General features: G+C 42.9%; 1 protein-coding gene across 1 annotated transcript in view; it reads left to right on the forward strand.

The window, feature by feature from the left end:
* LOC123757335 (ipis-1-like) overlaps positions 1 to 18,548 on the forward strand; it is a 130,751-nt gene that overhangs the window by 42,173 nt on the left and 70,030 nt on the right. Inside the window, exon 3 of the mRNA XM_069323563.1 lies at positions 10,365 to 10,503. Within this exon, the coding sequence (XP_069179664.1) occupies positions 10,365 to 10,503 (139 nt within the window). The remainder of the gene's footprint in view (positions 1 to 10,364; positions 10,504 to 18,548) is intronic.

Consider the following 18,548-nt stretch of genomic DNA (forward strand, 5'->3'; position numbering starts at 1 on the left):
TGTGATGGAGGAAGGTGTGGTGGTTGTGGTGGAGAAAGGTGTGGTGGTGGTTGTGAAGGAAGGTGTGGTGGTTGTGGTGGAGGAAGGTGTGGTGGTGGTGGTGGAGGAAGTTGTGGTGGTGGTGGTGGAGGAAGGTGTGGTGGTGGTGGTGGTTGTGGTGGAGGAAGGTGTGGTGGTTGTGGTGGAGAAAGGTGTGGTGGTGGTTGTGAAGGAAGGTGTGGTGGTTGTGGTGGAGGAAGGTGTGGTGGTGGTGGTGGAGGAAGTTGTGGTGGTGGTGGTGGAGGAAGGTGTGGTGGTGGTGGTGGTTGTGGTGGAGGAAGGTGTGGTGGTTGTGGTGGAGGAAGGTGTGGTGGTGGTTGTGAAGGAAGGTGTGGTGGTTGTGGTGGAGGAAGGTGTGGTGGTGGTGGTGGAGGAAGTTGTGGTGGTGGTGGTGGAGGAAGGTGTGGTGGTGGTGGTGGAGGAAGGTGTGGTGGTGGTGGTGGATGAAGGTGTGGTGAGTAGTGTAAAGGGAGACACATGGGGAGTAAAAATTTTCAGAAACGGTTGGGCATGTCCATGCCGACTCGACCCCGGCGGGCCAAATCGTGAAAAAAACTTTTCAAGTGGTCGGGTCAGGACGCTCTCGGCGCGCACCTGGCTGGCTGGCAGAGTGGGGTGGTGGTCCGTTCCCCCCAGGGGTCCCCAGGGCCCACCACCCAGGGTGTACCTGAGGAACTCTTGCCCTATCCTAACCTGTTTTTTCTCGATACGTCGCTTGCTTTTAAGATGAGTCTAAGGCATCAAGAAGGGGGTCCCTACTTATGAAAGGTACAGAGGATAAATGTTCAATAGATGAAAACCAAAAAATACACTGGTGAAAGGCATATAAAAGTTTTTGGAGTATTTAATAGCATGAGCAAAATTCACGATTTGGCCCTGGGTGTAACCAGAGTACTACGGTATCAATTTGGGGACCCCTACTTATGAATGGATCAGAGGGTGAATGTTCAATAGATTCAAACCAAAAAACACAGTTGAAAGCGAATATAGAAGTTTTTGGAGTACTTTAATGATGCTATGACTGAATAGTATAGGGAGCCCTTGGCACAGCTCCATTTTCTGTAATGGTAAGAGATGAGCGGAGAGAACGGGGCGCGATTTTATGACCAATCAGGAGCCGAGTAGAAAAATTCTCTTTCCATCCCGGGTCATGGGCCAATCAGGTGAAATTTTCCTTATTTGTTGCAGGGGTGTCACGTGACATGACGTCGGCAATAGGGACCCCCTACCTATGATTACCCCAGTGGGGTCAAGCATACAAGGGGGGGGGGGTCAAGATTCCTTACAAAGACCAAGTTGGATATTTAGGTGTAGTAAGCCTTATCTTGAATTTGCATGATACTGTGGGGTACATTGACATGAAGGGCGAATCATAAAACAGGATCTGCATGTGAGATGGGTCATATTAGGGTTTTAAAGTTAAGATAGCTTTAAAGAGTCCTGTGTGCTTGATAGTGGGTAAATGTTCAGTCAATAATTCTCGTGTTTTTAACCTGAATGAGGGGTCCTAGTTTGCGTTCTAGTCGTAAAATGAGTTCCTTAGTATATTTGCTATGGAAAGTGAGCTTTCAGTACTCTATATAATTTGAAATGAGGTCAAGAAAGACATGTCTATGTGCGAGAAGAGTCAGGTTGGAAACTGTTTATTCCAGTCATCCCCCCTCGGCTTTGCTCTGTTTTCTGTAGCCAAAGTAAAGATTCCATTTTCTGTGGCATTCAGTTGATTACTGGTGAAAAAGGCATGCTTGCATTTGTATGGTTCTAACCTGTTAATAGATTTTATAGATATATTTGTCGGGCCTCAATTAGATTTTAATATGAAAAATAGCATCAAATGTATGTCTATCTTTTGTAATAAACGTTACAAACATTAACATTACCTGTGATATTTCATAGAATACAAAAAGAATGCTAAATAGTGGGGCCTCAGCCATATTGTGTTGGGTTTGACACTCCAAACATTAATTTGACACTCGTAAAAATACTATGAAGAAAAGAAGTCGAGTGGTTTAAGTAATTTAATATATATTAGGAATCTGTTCATATTCCGTATTAAATTGCATTTTATTAACATCATAATAGGTCGCTGCTATTGTGGTGGGGGTCCCAATAACTTCATGTAATACTTTGACTGGCACTATCTGTTGCTATGAAATGCTCTTTGCCTGGTATATCAAGCGCAAAGGGTTTTAGAAAATGTTAGACCTCCACCTTTCGAAAAGTGAAAAAATGAATTCATTTTGGCATTACTTTGGAAGTTTTTAATGAGAGCACATGCTTAAACAAACTCGCTCGCAAGAACAAACTCATTTTTTTTTTGGTTCAACTTACACAAATAAACCCAGGGCGTTCACATTCGTGCAAAATACTTAGTCCCCCCTAAACTTAAAACAGTTGCACAATCTTACTTAAACACATTGCTAAACTCTTATACACAAACAAAAACTCAATTTTTAACTTGCACAAATAAACACGGTTTTGCACATTCACACAAAAAAATGCTTAGTCCTCCCCTAGACTTGAACACTCACAATCTTACGGTGCTTTAATTGCCAAAGCCTTCCAAACCTGCACTGGGTTGTTGGTCATACATAGAATCAGGGAGAAAAATATCTGCTTCAATATATATAAAAAAAAAAATACAACTCTTGAATAAATAGTCCAACCACTTGGGCTGGACGGTAGAGTATACCTTGACTTTAGCAAAGCTTTTGATACAGTGCCACATGAAAGACTGATTAAAAAAATAGAGTCTCATGGTATTGGGGGTGCTATATTAAGCTGGATTAGGGCATGGCTATACCAAAGGAAACAGAGAGTTAGTATAAATGGAATCAAGTCAGAGTGGGAAAATGTTGTAAGTGGAGTGCCTCAAGGCTCTGTCCTGGGACCTCTGTTGTTTATAATATATATAAATGATTTAGATTCAGGTTTGAGTAGCAACATTTGCAAATTTGCCGATGATACGAAAATCGGTAGGGAAATTAATTCGGAGGAGGACTCACTATCACTTCAAGTTGATCTAGATAGGGTTTTGAAATGGTCAAAGGATTGGCAGATGCAGTTTAATGCTGATAAATGTAAAGTTCTGAGGTTAGGTAATGATGATAGAGTTACAAGATACGAGCTAGATGGTGTTGTGATTGCGAAGTCGGATTGCGAAAGGGATCTGGGAGTTATGATTAGTAAGAATTTAAAACAAAAGGATCAATGCATAAATGTTCGTAATAAGGCAAATCGGACACTTGGATTTATTAATCGCAGCGTTAGTAACAAGACACCTGGTGTGGTTCTCAAGCTATATCTTGCTCTAGTTAGGCCCCATTTAGATTATGCAGTTCAGTTTTGGTCGCCATATTATAGAATGGATATAAATTCACTTGAACGTGTCCAGCGTAGGATGACTAAGTTAATTCCCCAAATTAGAAATCTTTCATATGAAGAAAGATTAACAAAGCTTAAGTTGCATTCACTGGAAAGGCGAAGAGTTAGGGGTGACATGATAGAGGTTTACAAGTGGATGAATGGACATAACCGGGGGGATATTAATAGGGTATTAAAAGTATCAACACAGGACAGAACACGAAACAATGGATATAAATTGGATAAGTTTAGATTTAGGAAAGACTTGGGTAAATACTGGTTCAGTAACAGGGTTGTTGATTTGTGGAACCAATTGCCGCGTAACATTGTGGAGGTGGGGTCCTTCGATTGTTTCAAGCACGGGTTGGACAAGTATATGAGTGGGATTGGGTGGTTATAGAATAGGAGCTGCCTCGTATGGGCCAATAGGCCTTCTGCAGTTACCTTTGTTCTTATGTTCTTATGTTCTTAGAGCGACAGCCTTACTTCATGCAGGTCGGCGTTCAATCCCCCGACCATCCAAGTGGTTGGGCCACCATTCATTCCTCCCATCCTATTCCCAAATCTTTATCCTGACTCCTTCCCAGTGCTACATGGTCGTAATGGCTTGGCGCTTTCTCCTGATAGTTCCATTCCATTCCATTCTTGACTAAATAACTAGCATTAAGTTTTAAGTCAATCTAATATCCCTATCTCACAGCCCCCAAGAACTCTGTACATTCCTGCCCTCCAACAAATCCCAAAGCCTTGCAAGAGCCCACTCCAGTCACTCACTCAGCAATAGACATGTTTTTGCCCAACTATATTTATTTAAAATAATACGTCAGATAGAAAGAGTTTCGCATTGCTATTATATTTACCTTATAAAGCCTCTCTATAAAAATGATATGCCACTGCGTATTATGATTGTTTCATATTGAATATTGCATAAATACTTACGCGATTTCATAAAAAAATATTTTAATGAGCCAGGTTTGGAAGGCTTTGGTTTTAAATTATTGCTTACTTTTTTTTAATAAATAATAAAATTATTAACATTGACGAACATTTACTCCTAAAATACATTGTCTTTTAAGACTTTTATGTGCTATAAAGTTGTTGAGATTTTCCATACTTAGAGTACCAATCGTTAAAGTTTTTTTTTTCCATCACAGAGAAAATCTTTCTTTCTCCCACATGTTTCATCATTTGCACTGGATGCAGAGCAACCTTCGTGCAAGTCCTGGCTCAGTTCCCCAACGTCCAAACTATTGGTCATTGCAAATTTCACTAAATGATACGGTGTCTTAGTTGCCCCCCTCTAATTATAGAGATTTTAATCTCTAAACATTTGAGTGCCAAGAACAACTCTCGTGCAGGCTCGCGTTCAGTTCCCGACGTTCAAGCTTTTTGCTATAGTAAATGTCTCTAAATGAGGCCTTATCTCGCCCTGACCAACTGTTTTTTGCTCAATTGTAACCCATCCAGCCGCAGTCTGCTGGATAGAGGGGCAGTGGGCCTGATAAAAAAATAAAAACATATAAATTGTTAGACTAGCTCTTTACATATGCTAGTTGCTTTATTTAGAAACTGCTACTAATGCGATGATGCAAGAGGAGCCAGTACACATCTATGGATCAACCAATAAAAGCAGCAGATTTCTAGATGTTACTACTGCTCAGCTTAGCCCCCCACTGGATGGGCGACAATGCGCAGGAAAAACAGATAAATTATGACACTAGCTCGCCACATATCCCAGTCTTGGTTTTAATTTAGAAACTGCACTTGCGGTCTTTCTCGTGCCCCATTGTTTATGTGTGACAATGACCATTGGATTTTTCAAAACTAGCTCATTAAGATTGCGAAAACTTGCTTTAGCTAAATAAATTGTGTAGGTTCAGACTCTGAGGCTCATTATGCATCGCTGCAGCCCTTTCCGCTATTGCCCGCAAGATGGGATTGATTGATTGATGAAGATTAAGCCACCCAAAAGGTGGCACGGGCATGGATATCCCGTACGTGGTGGCCCTTTTGAGCCATTACCAGTATCAATAGCTGATACTGGAGATCTGTGGAGGTGCAACTGCACCATGCATGACAGGAGATGTCTCCCCCGTGGCAAGATGGGAATAGGGGCTGCATTAATAAATGAATTAAAACTAACATTCAATTATATATTCTCAAACTTATGCAAAAAAAAAAAAAACTTTACAATCACATTTGCAAACTTGCACAAAATTAATTTTGTCAATTTTGTTTACCCATTTTTTGTTTGTTTTTCTTGCTTGAGCCAAAATGAATTGTTGGGTTCATTGCCAGAGTCCATTTCCCGCCGTGGTAACCCTTCCCACTACCCGCCCCACAAGATGGGTATGGGATTCATAATAAATGAACTAAACTAGCATTCAATTATATTCTCAACAAACTTATGCAAACCTCATACAATTACATTAGCAAGCTAACACAAATTTATTGAGCAAGTTTAAGGGGGCATATCATTCTAAATCGTTATAAATTAAAAGTTGTTCAATTTGCTTATAAATTTTTTTATGAAATGGTTATATAAAGGGCTGCAACTGGTCCAAGTTTCACCATCACACCCTAAACAGAAAAGGAGAAAAAAAATACACAACGTATTATGCAACGAATGTTCAACATTCTCAAATAATCTCAGGGAACACATGTGTCCACTAAAATGTCTACTATGTGCTGTAGAAGCACAAACTCTTGTAATAATTGTAATATGTATGTGCAATATATTTATATTTAAATTTTTTTTTTCTTTTTTCTTCTTTTTTTTTTTTTTTTTTTGCCAATATTTTTTCTCGTTTGTTATCAAGGGATTTGCATGAAACTTGCACTCCGTGCTCAATGGATGCCTATCTGCAAGGGTGCCAATTATGAACGAAATCTGTCGAAGTCAAGCTCAGCTACAGGTGGCCTTATTTGGATCTTTATTTTACTCTGGAAAGTAATTTACACCTTCAAATTACTTCAGAGCTTTCATTTATTAATCAATTTACATGCAAATTACACCTTATATGTACCGTTTGTGTTTCTACAGAATCTAGTAGACATTTTAGTCCAAAGTCTATTTGTTGATTTTATAAAAATTTATAAATATCATATATTGCATATTTTTTTAGAAGGGTAACTTTGAAAAATTATATTATTGCACTAAACACTTTTTTGATAAAACTGATCACTAGAATCCTTTATGTGCTTAATTTAATATCTGAGTGTTAAAGAAATGATTTTAGTTGACACATGTGTTCCCTGAAACTATTTGAAAATTCGTTGCATAATTCGTTGTTTATTTTTTTTCTCCTTTTCTGTTTAGGGTGTGATGATGAAACTTAGACCAGCTGTAGCCCTTTCTATAACCATTTCATAAAAAAAATGTATAAGCAAATTGAACCACTTTTAATTTTACATTGATATGCCCCCTTAACTATTCGCATACTTTGCGTCATTATATAATGGAATACGAAAAAGAAATTCGCAGAATTCAGAGATAACACCATCAATGAAGTCCAAGAAATACGCATGTACTTCATTCGTAATGATGCGCTGCCAGGAATCTTAGCAAAGTAACCAAAATATTTGCTTACTGTATGTAGGTGAAGGATGCACATGACTCTCCGGTTAGGCGGTTGTGGAGTGAGACCTGCAACTGCAGACTTCCCATAGTCGTAAAAATGCCTTGCATAAAGACCATTGCAAGCCTCTTGTTGAATCACTTAGGGTGCATATATGTGTGTGTGTATGTAGCAGTGACAATCGCGTAACGAGCTTTCAAGAGATTGTCACTTGCATAGCTAAACAATATGTAGGGTTCAGTTTCCAAACCAATTATGCGGCTCTCCAACCCCTTTTCACCTTGCTACATGCGGGAGATCCCTTTTATTTCCAGCTAAAATATGCATTATATTCGGGGGGGTTCGCCGTGTCATAGCACAACCAATATACTCTCCTAAACTTTCCCTATCCCATCTAAATTTAAAAAATGCATTTCCAATACCCAATATACAGCCAACGCATATTATACAACATCCTCAAGACCATTTCATAAGAGTTAGTGCTGCACCCCTCCAGTTAATTTCATCAAATTAAAGACAATTTCTACCATTTTTACCTAAATTTTGTTGTGTATGGCACAACCAAAAGCCCAATTTCTCAAAGCTTAAAAAAACAGCCCAAGCTAAATTTATTTAAATTTACTCCAATTTAGAGACAAGTCCACCAAAAGTTATCTCCAATTATAAACAAAAACTAAAACTGAATTTAAATGTAACTAATCAGGGGCTACACATAAGGGGCATAACTGGCAATCCCCCTCACAGTGTTCAAGAGAGAACTGGATAAGCACCTTCAAAGGATACCTGATCAACCAGGTTGTGACTCATACGTCAGGCTGCGAGCAGCCGCGTCCAACAGCCTGGTTGATCAGTCCGGCAACCAAGAGGCCTGGTCGACGACCGGGCCGCGGGGACGCTAAGCCCCGGAAAGCACCTCAAGGTAACCTCAAGGTAATCATATAAGAACCAAAGTTAAATTTCACTGTCCCTCCTCCCCACCCCCCAACCAAACCCCCCACCCCACCCCAGGAATAGGCCTGATTTGTTCAAGCCAAAGCCCAATTCACCCGAGTTTTCTCTATCTCATCTAAAAATAACGTTCATTTCCAATGCCCAGTATCCAGCCACCACATATTTCCCATTCCCAAGACCATTTCATAGTGTTAGTGCTGTGGCCATCTACCTAATTTCATCCCAATTAATGACAATTCCCTTTTAAATATAGGGAAAAATATGTCAAATCATATCACAGCCAAAGCCCATTTCACCTATCCCATACAAATTTAGTGTGCATTTTCAATATCCAATATCCAGTTGCCCCATGTCACGCCCTATTCCCAAGACTATTTCATAGTAATAGCGCATTGTCCTTCCAGCTATTTCCAAATATCCAGATGTGCTTATATATCATCACTCCTAGGAAACCAGTCCTATCCTAATGCAGCCAAGGCCAAATTTAGCCAAATGTATCCCAATTTACGACAATTTCCACCTAATTTATGACAATTTATCCCAATTGAATCCAATTTTCACCTAATTTTGCCCCAATTTATCATAATTTAATCCAATTTCCACTAAATTTACCCGAGTTTGTCCGTTTCATAGCGTAACCAAAGCCTAATTTGACCAAGTTTCACCTATCCCATATAAATTTAGTGTGCATTTTCAATATCCAATATCCAGGTGTCCTATGTCACGCCTTATTCCCAAGACCATTTCATAGTAATAGCGCAGTGTCCATCCAGCTATTTCCAAATATCCAGATGTGTTTATATATCTTCAATCCTACGAAACCAGACCTAACCTAACACACAGCTAAGGCCAAATTTATCCCAATTTAATCCAATTTCCACCTAATTTGATCCAATTTATTCTAATTTAATCCAATTCCCGCCAAATTTACCCGAGTTTACCATTTCATAGCACAACCAAAGCCCCAATTTGACCAAGTTTCACCTATTACATATACTGCAAATTTAAGGCGCATTTTCAATATGCAGTCGGCATGGAAGTGCCCAACCGTTTCTGAAAATTTTTACTCTCCATGTGTCTCCCTTTACACTACTGTGGTGGTGGTTGTGAAGGAAGGTGTGCTGGTGGTGGTGGAGGAAGTTGTGGTGGTGGTGGTGGAGGAAGTTGTGGTGGTTGTGGTGGAGGAAGGTGTGGTGGTGGTGGTGGAGGAAGGTGTGGTGGTGGTGGTGGAGGAAGGTGTGGTGGTGGTGGTGAAGGAAGGTGTGGTGGTGGTGGTGGAGGAAGGTGTGGTGGTGGTGGTGGAGGAAGGTGTGGTGGTGGTGGTGGAGGAAGGTGTGGTGGTGGTGGTGAAGGATGGTGTGATGGTGGTGGTGAAGGAAGGTGTGGTGGTGGTGGTGGAGGAAGGTGTGGTGGTGGTGGTGGAGGAAGGTGTGGTGGTGGAGGAAGGTGTGGTGGTGGTGGTGAAGGAAGGTGTGGTGGTGGTGGTGGAGGAAGGTGTGGTGGTGGTGGTGAAGGAAGGTGGTGGTGGTGGTGGTGAAGGAAGGTGGTGGTGGTGGTGGTGGTGGAGGAAGGTGTGGTGGTGGTGGTGAAGGAAGGTGTGATGGTGGTGGTGAAGGAAGGTGTGGTGGTGGTGGTGGAGGAAGGTGTGGTGGTGGTGGTGGAGGAAGGTGTGGTGGTGGAGGAAGGTGTGGTGGTGGTGGTGAAGGAAGGTGGTGGTGGTGGTGGAGGAAGGTGTGGTGGTGGTGGTGAAGGAAGGTGGTGGTGGTGGTGGAGGAAGGTGTGGTGGTGGTGGTGAAGGAAGGTGTGGTGGTGGTGGTGGAGGAAGGTGTGGTCACCACTAATACTGCCACCATGATCACCATTGCCACCATGGTCACCACTAACACTGCCACCATGATCACCACTAACACTGCCACCATGATGACCAGTGCCACCATGGTCACCACTAACACTGCCACCATGATCACCACTAATACTGCCACCATGATCACCATTGCCACCATGGTCACCACTAATACTGCCACCATGGTCACCACTAACACTGCCACCATGATGACCAGTGCCACCATGGTCACCACTAACACTGCCACCATGATCACCACTAACACTGCCACCATGATCACCACTAATACTGCCACCATGGTCACCACTAACACTGCCACCATGATGACCAGTGCCACCATGGTCACCACTAACACTGCCACCATGATCACCACTAATACTGCCACCATGATCACCATTGCCACCATGGTCACCACTAACACTGCCACCATGATCACCACTAATACTGCCACCATGATCACCACTAATACTGCCACCATGATCACCATTGCCACCATGGTCACCACTAATACTGCCACCATGGTCACCACTAACACTGCCACCATGATGACCAGTGCCACCATCACCACTACAGCCAGGCTGGCCCTACAGGTACTCAGAGAATGCCACAACCGTGACCCAGCACAGCCTCAGTGTTGTCAACCGCGCCTACTTCGACGAGTCTCTCACACTGCGACCCTACATGTCCAAGATCCTCCACAGTGAACTTAAACTGATCGACTTCTCAGACGTGAGTGACCCGTGTTTTTTCTAGTCTAAGTCTGATCTTCGTTTATTCTCCCTGTGTCTTTGCCTTGACTGTTCGTGGGCTGTGTTACTCAGGTGACTTTTCTTATTATGGAACCTCTGTTTATCATGTGGACTTGACGGAACATTGCGTCCTTTCTGTCTATTTGTAAATTATAAAATGTTTATTTATCGCTCTGTTTGCCCAATGATGGAGCCAGACGCTTGGGACTATCCTCAACTAACTTAGCAGGGGGCATGGTCTAAGGTACGGGACAGACATAGGCAGAACAGGGTCGCCAGAGTTCCAGGAGGAACAGCTGCCCCCACAGTCACCTACTGACCCACTCCACTGATCGGGAAATGCTCTCCACCATAGCATGGTTAAATATTTGAAAAATTAAAACTTCAAAACAGTTTCTTTATAGTACTCAGGGAGTTACCCGGCAGTGTACGGGTCTCTCCCCTACCCACTCCCCATACCCTCTTCCCAATCTCTCATCTCTCCTTCCCTCTTCCTCCCTTTCTCTTCCCCTCCCACACTTCCCGCACCTCTCTACCCTCTCTCACCTCTCCTTCTCTCCCACTCCTTTCCCCCGTCTCCCCCTCTCTCCTTATCTCTCTTTAATACAACCCTTCTTCTTCCTTCCTTTCACTATCTCTGTCCGTCTCTGTCTTTGTACTTACCTCACAGTGCCTACCTCTCAATACTTACCTCTCAGTACTTACCTCTCAGTACTTACCTCACAATACTTACCTCACAGTACTTACCTCTCAGTACTTACCTCACAGTGCCTACCTCTCAATACTTACCTCTCAGTACTTACCTCTCAGTACTTACCTCACAGTACTTACCTCTCAGTACTTACCTCTCAGTACTTACCTCACAGTACTTACCTCACAGTACTTACCTCACAGTACTTACCTCACAGTACTTACCTCTCAATACTTAACCTCTCAGTACTTACCTCTCAGTACTTACCTCACAGTACTTACCTCTCAGTACTTACCTCTCAGTACTTACCTCTCAGTACTTACCTCACAGTACTTACCTCACAGTACTTACCTCACAGTACTTACCTCACAGTACTTACCTCTCAGTACTTACCTCTCAGTACTTACCTCTCAGTACTTACCTCACAGTACTTACCTCACAGTACTTACCTCACAGTACTTACCTCACAGTACTTACCTCTCAATACTTACCTCTCAGTACTTTCCTCTCAGTACTTACCTCTCAGTACTTACCTCTCAGTACTTACCTCACAGTACTTACCTCACAGTACTTACCTCACAGTACTTACCTCACAGTACTTACCTCTCAATACTTACCTCTCAGTACTTTCCTCTCAGTACTTTCCTCTCAGTACTTACCTCACAGTACTTACCTCACAGTACTTACCTCTCAGTACTTACCTCACAGTACTTACCTCTCAGTACTTACCTCTCAGTACTTACCTCTAAGTACTTTCCTCTCAGTGCTTACCTCTCAGTACTTACCTCTCAGTACTTACCTCTAAGTACTTTCCTCTCAGTACTTATCTCACAGTACTTACCTCTCAGTACTTACCTCTAAGTACTTTCCTCTCAGTACTTACCTCTCAGTACTTACCTCTGTACTGACCTCTCAGTACTTACCTCTCAGTACTTACCTCTAAGTACTTTCCTCTCAGTACTTATCTCACAGTACTTACCTCACAGTACTTACCTCTCAGTACTTACCTCTCAGTACTTTCCTCTCAGTACTTACCTCTCAGTACTTACCTCTGTACTTACCTCTCAGTACCTACCTCTCAGTACTTACCTCTAAGTACTTTCCTCTCAGTACTTACCTCTAAGTACTTTCCTCTCAGTGCTTACCTCTAAGTACTTTCCTCTCAGTACTTACCTCTGTACTTACCTCTCAGTACTTACCTCTCAGTACTTTCCTCTCAGTACTTACCTCTAAGTACTTACCTCTCAGTACTTACCTCTGTACTAACCTCTCAGTACTTACCTCTCAGTACTTTCCTCTCAGTATTTACCTCTGTACTTACCTCTCAGTACTTTCCTCTCAGTACTTACCTCTGTACTGACCTCTCATTACTTACCTCTCAGTACTTTCCTCTCAGTACTTACCTCTCAGTACTTACCTCTCATTACTTACCTCTCAGTACTTACCTCTCAGTACTTACCTCTCAGTACTTACCTCTCAGTACTTACCTATCCGTGGCTATTGGGAAGTGAGGCTCAGTTCTTTATGCCCCGCCTACTACTCTCTTTGAACCTGTTGCGTTAAAGCCTCACTATTCTAACACTCACTATCTTTGTTGAACCTTTTCTTAAGGTTGTGAATCAAGGTGGCATCCACAACTTCCCTTAGTGCATTCCACTTGTTGACCACCCGTACAGGGTACGAGTATTTCCTGATATTCCTTCTGCTCATTTGCGACTCCAGCTTCCACTTGTGTCCTCTTGTCCTACTTTCTGTCAACCCTAAAGAGGCTGTCCTTGTCCACCTTGTCTACCATCCACCTTTAAACGCCACCATCAACCTAATGTTAGACAGAATCCACCATAACAATTCTACTCTAAAGCTAGATATTCCAGAGTCTGTCCTCCGCAATCTTCTGGAAATTTGCTCCAAAATGGCCCTATTCACAAACTTTTTTGGGAGACATGTGTACGCAGATAGGAGCAGCCATGGGGTCCCCCTCTAGTAGTCCTCTTTGCTAACTACAGTATGCAAACCCTACAAGACTCCATCTTTAAAACTACAGGGAAACAGTGCATGCTTCATCGGTGATATATTCATTTGTGTGAAAGACTTCCAGGAAGTGTCGCGATTAAAGGATCTACTTACTGACTCGAAACTCAGTGCTTAACTTTACCCCAGGCATCGATGGTGTACTCCCTTTTCTCGATATCTACGTGAGAACCAAAGACAACACCTTCTCCTCACTAGTTTATACTAAACCCCCGAACACTGGAATGGGTATGAATAGTCAATACCAATGCCCAGACAAACATAAGACTAGACAAATATAAAACATAACATCCACCAGGAAATATACAGACTAATGTTGAAGTCAACATCCGCAACAGTAAGGAACCCCTCCCATAAAATTCAAATATAAATCCACTATGAGTTCCCACTAAAAAACAGAAATAGAATAATAAAAAATATAATTTCAAATGGAGTGAAACCAACAGCCCCAGACCTAAGATTGGAAATCATTATTTACTACAAATCAAAAAGTACTGCTGATATAATACTTAAGAACGGCCCCAATAAACAGTACAACCCACTCCATAAAGGAAACGTGGTTCACTACTTTAAATGCACGCATGAAGGATGTCACTTTCGCTCTACTTATATTGGTATGACCATCACAATCTTTTGAGATGACTGACCTGTCATGAGTAAATCCACAGAAGCCATGATGAGGATTCGAACCTATGGGTTGGTTATTCCCAGACGCATTTTTCACCCAACTACGTAACGACATGGCCAAAAGACTTGTAACCTGGTAGACTACTGCACCGTCGAGGATTCCCGAGGATCCCACTGATGCCTAACCAGGATTTCACACAATTCCCGTCCCCCCCCCCCCACTGCACTCAGGTTCTGTCGTCCAATAATTCTACCTCCGAAGCCTCTCTATCAATACACAGAGAAATCACAGTAACGTTATATATCAATGAGAAAATCTCCTGTGGATTTTTTCATTGATTTGGGACACATTGTTCAACATGCAAAAATACACGTTGAACAATGTGAATATGAACAAACCTGCCATCTACTAGCTGGTGCCCCTAGAAACTACTTGGAAAGTGTTCATAACACAACACTCACTAGGAACATGCTAGTAGATTACACAACAATCCTGGCATTGACCACTGACCAAATAGGATTGCAAATCCTGGAAGCTTAAGTCATAATTTATTTATTTATTTATTTATTTATTTATTTATATATATACAAGAAGGTACATTGGGTTTGTGAGAATACATTGGATAGTACAGTATTTACATTCTTGTAAAGCCACTAGTACGCACAGCGTTTCGGGCAGGTCCTTAATCTAGCAGATAATTTTAAGTAGGTAATTTCAATCAGAATTGATAAATGATAAAGATACATTGCAAGAGAAAAATGAGATGAGAGAGCTTAGTAAGTATATTAAAGCACATTGTTATATTAAAGCTCTGATTGATTACATTGACAGCTTGATTAGTAATTTAAACTAGATTAATAGACACCATACAGCAGATTGACAGCACATATAAGACAGCAATGATCACAATGGTAAAGATGATCAGATTGGGTACATAAAGATTGGGAGACTGGGTAGCAAAATATACAGATAAACAAGATTTATAAACACCATACAGCAGATTGGCAGCACATATAAGAAGACAGCAATGATCACAATGGTAAAGATGTTCAAATTGGGAAAAAAAGGTTGGGTAGCAATAGATACAGTGCAATTTTAAGGCAAAAAGTGAAAAACTATGAAGATGAAATTAGGTACTTTTTAGTATTGATTTTGAATGATGTAAAAGTTGGACAGCTTTTCAATTCAGTAGGGAGTGAGTTCCATAAACTGGGTCCCTTTATTTGCATAGAGTGTTTACACAGATTAAGTTTAACTCTGGGGATATCAAAGAGATATTTATTTCTGGTGTGGTGATAATGGGTCCTATTACATCTGTCCAGGAAGAGTTTCAGACAAGGATTTGCATTTAAGAACAGGGTTTTGTAAATGTAGTTGACACAAGAGAATTTGTGGAGTGAGATTATGTTTAGCATGTTTAGGGAGTTAAACAAGGGGGCTGTGTGTTGTCTGAAAGCAGAATTTGATATTATTCTGATAGCAGATTTTTGCTGGGTGATGATGGACTTGAGGTGGTTTGCAGTGGTTGAACCCCATGCACAGATACCATAGTTGAGATAGGGATAGATTAGTGCATAATATAGAGAGATGAGAGCAGAGTTAGGTACATAATATCTGATTTTGGAGAGTATACCAACTGTTTTAGAGACTTACTTAGTTATGTGTTGTATGTGGGTACTGAAGTTGAGTCTCTTGTCTAGGAATATGCCAAGAAACTTTCCATCATTTTTATTGCTAATGTTTACATTGTCAATCTGAAGCTGAATTGCATTTGTAGATTTGCTTCTAAATAGGATGTAGTAGGTCTGTTCTATGTTAAGTGTTAGTTTGTTGGTTGACATCCATAAGTGGACTTTTTTTAGTTCATTATTAACAACATCATTTAGTGTATGTGGGTTGGGGTTGAAGTAGATGAGGGTAGTATCATCAGCAAACAAAATAGGTTTCAGAATGTTAGAGACATTAGATACAGTGCAATTTTAAGGCAAAAAGTGAAAAACTATGAAGATGAAATTAGGTACTTTTTAGTATTGATTATAATACATAATAGAAAATAGAAAATAATAGAAAAATATATAGAAAAAATTAATAGAAAATAGAAAAATATTACATAATAGAAAAACTACTCAGCCAAAATATGCAGATTAACGACATCGATACCTTGCCTACGCTCAGATCCAGATCTCACCAAACAGCAGCGGATAACGATGACATCTCTACCCAACTCTCCCTGCTCACCGTTTTACCTTATGTATGATTGGCTTTCATTCCCACAATTCACAAAGTTTGATTCCCCTATATTCCTATGCCTGTTCACCTCACTCGACACAACTTCACCTCTTTCACGTGTGTATTTAACCCAAAAGTTGCGTGGTGCAACTTTTAGGTTAAATATACAAGTGGCAGGAACCCGTCTTCTTGCACACAATGCCCCGTGGCATAGCAGGGGGTGTTGATAGTGAGGATAGGGACCCGTGTCCTTGCACACAGTGCCCCGTGGCATAGCAGGGGGTGTTGATAGTGAGGATAGGGACCCGTGTCCTTGCACACAGTGCCCCGTGACATAGTAGGGGGTGTTGATAGTGAGGATAGGGACCCGTGTCCTTGCACACAGTGCCCCGTGGCATAGAAGGGGGTGTTGATAGTGAGGATAGGGACCCGTGTCCTTGCACACAGTGCCCCGTGGCATAGTAGGGGGTGTTGATAGTGAGGATAGGGACCCGTGTCCTTGCACACAGTGCCCCGTGGCATAGTAGGGGGTGTTGATAGTGAGGATAGGGACCCGTGTCCTTGCACACAGTGCCCCGTGGCATAGTAGGGGGTGTTGATAGTGAGGATAGGGACCCGTGTCCTTGCACACAGTGCTCCGTGGCATAGCAGGGGGTGTTGATAGTGAGGATAGGGACCTGTGTCCTTGCACACAGTGCCCCGTGGCATAGCAGGGGGTGTTGATAGTGAGGATAGGGACCCGTGTCCTTGCACACAGTGCCCCGTGGCATAGCGGGGGGTGTTGATAGTGAAGGTTGGGACTCGTCTCCAGACACTACCTCGTGGCATAGCTGGGGGTGTTGATAGTGAGGGCAGGGGACCCGTTTCCAGAGACAATGCCCCTTAGCATAGCGGGGTGTCAGGGTGTGTTAGTGAGGGCAGGGACCCGTCTCCTGACACAGTGCCTCGTGGCATAGCAGGGGGGGGGTTGTTGTTGATAGTGAGGCGACTTGGAGACTTGGAGACTTGGAGACCCGTCTCCTGACAGTGTCGCATGGCATAGCGGCGGGTGTTCATAGTGAGGGTAAGGACTCCTCTCCTGACAGAGTGCCAAGTGGCATAGCGGGAGGGGGGGGGGGGTGTTGATAGTAAGGGCATGGGGCCCTGTCTCCTGGCACAGTTCCCCGTGGCATATCGGGGGATGTTGATTATGAGGTAAGGACTCCTCTCATGGCACATAGTGTCCCGTGGCATAGTGTGGGGTGTTGATAGTGAGGGCAGGGGCCCGTCTCCTGACACAATGCCCCATGGCATAGTGGGGGGGGGGTGTTGATAGTAAGGCTAAGGACCCGTCGCCTGACAGTGCCCTGTGGCATAGCGATGGGTGTTGATAGTGAGGGTAGGGACCCGTCTCCTGATTCAATGCCCCTGTGGCATAGCGAGGGGTGTTGATAGTGAGTGCAGGGATCCGTCTCCTAACACAGTGCCCCATGGCATAGTGGGAGGTGTTGATAGTGAGGGTAAGGACCCTTCTCCAGACAAAGTTCCCCGTTGCATAGCGGGGGTGTTGATAGTGAGGGTAAGGACCCGTCTCCTTGCACACAATGCCTCGTAGCATAGCGTGGGGTGTTGATAGTGAGGGCAGGGACCCGTCTCCTGACACAGTGCCGAGTGGCATAATGGGTGGAGTTGATAGGGTAGGAACCCGTCACCTGGCACAGTGCCCGTGGCATAGCGGGGGGTGTTGATAGTGAGGGCAGGGACCGAACTGTTGGCACACAATGTCCCGGGGAATAGCTCGCTGGGGGAGGAGGGGTTGCAACTAGGGCCTTGACAAGCAGTTAATAACTTGAGGGTTGTTCTGAACAGTCCCCAAGGTGAGGAAATTCACTTAGCGACATTATGGCAGTTTATAAAGTGGACTTAGATTATATATGGGAAATAATTATTGCATATAAGCTAATGTAAACAGGAGCTAAGCCATTAGGCCTCACGTGTTTAGGCCCCATAAGGCATCGGACTTGTGCAGCCTCTCCGGAATTGGCCAGCAGCTACTGGGCTTGTGCTGGCTAACTTGGAGGACTGGACAGATGACCACATCTATTTTTTTTTTGAGATATATACAAGAGTTGTTACATTCTTGTACAGCCACTTGTACGCGTAGCGTTTCGGGCAGGTCCCTGGAATACGATCCCCTGCCGCGAAGAATCGTTTTTTCATCCAAGTACACATTTTACTGTTGCGTTAAACAGAGGCTACAGTTAAGGAATTGCGCCCAGTAAATCCTCCCCGGCTAGGATACGAACCCATGACATAGCGCTCGCGGAACGCCAGGCGAGTGTCTTACCACTACACCACGGAGATCTATGGGGTCAGCCATCATCGTTGCTACATGAACAGAGACATCAGGTGTAAAGACCCTTGGCCAGGGTGCTAGGCTGCTGGTTTTGGGCCCACGGTAGATTGT

This window comes from Procambarus clarkii, chromosome 13 (genome assembly GCF_040958095.1).
Source record: "Procambarus clarkii isolate CNS0578487 chromosome 13, FALCON_Pclarkii_2.0, whole genome shotgun sequence".
Lineage (NCBI taxonomy): Eukaryota > Metazoa > Arthropoda > Malacostraca > Decapoda > Cambaridae > Procambarus > Procambarus clarkii.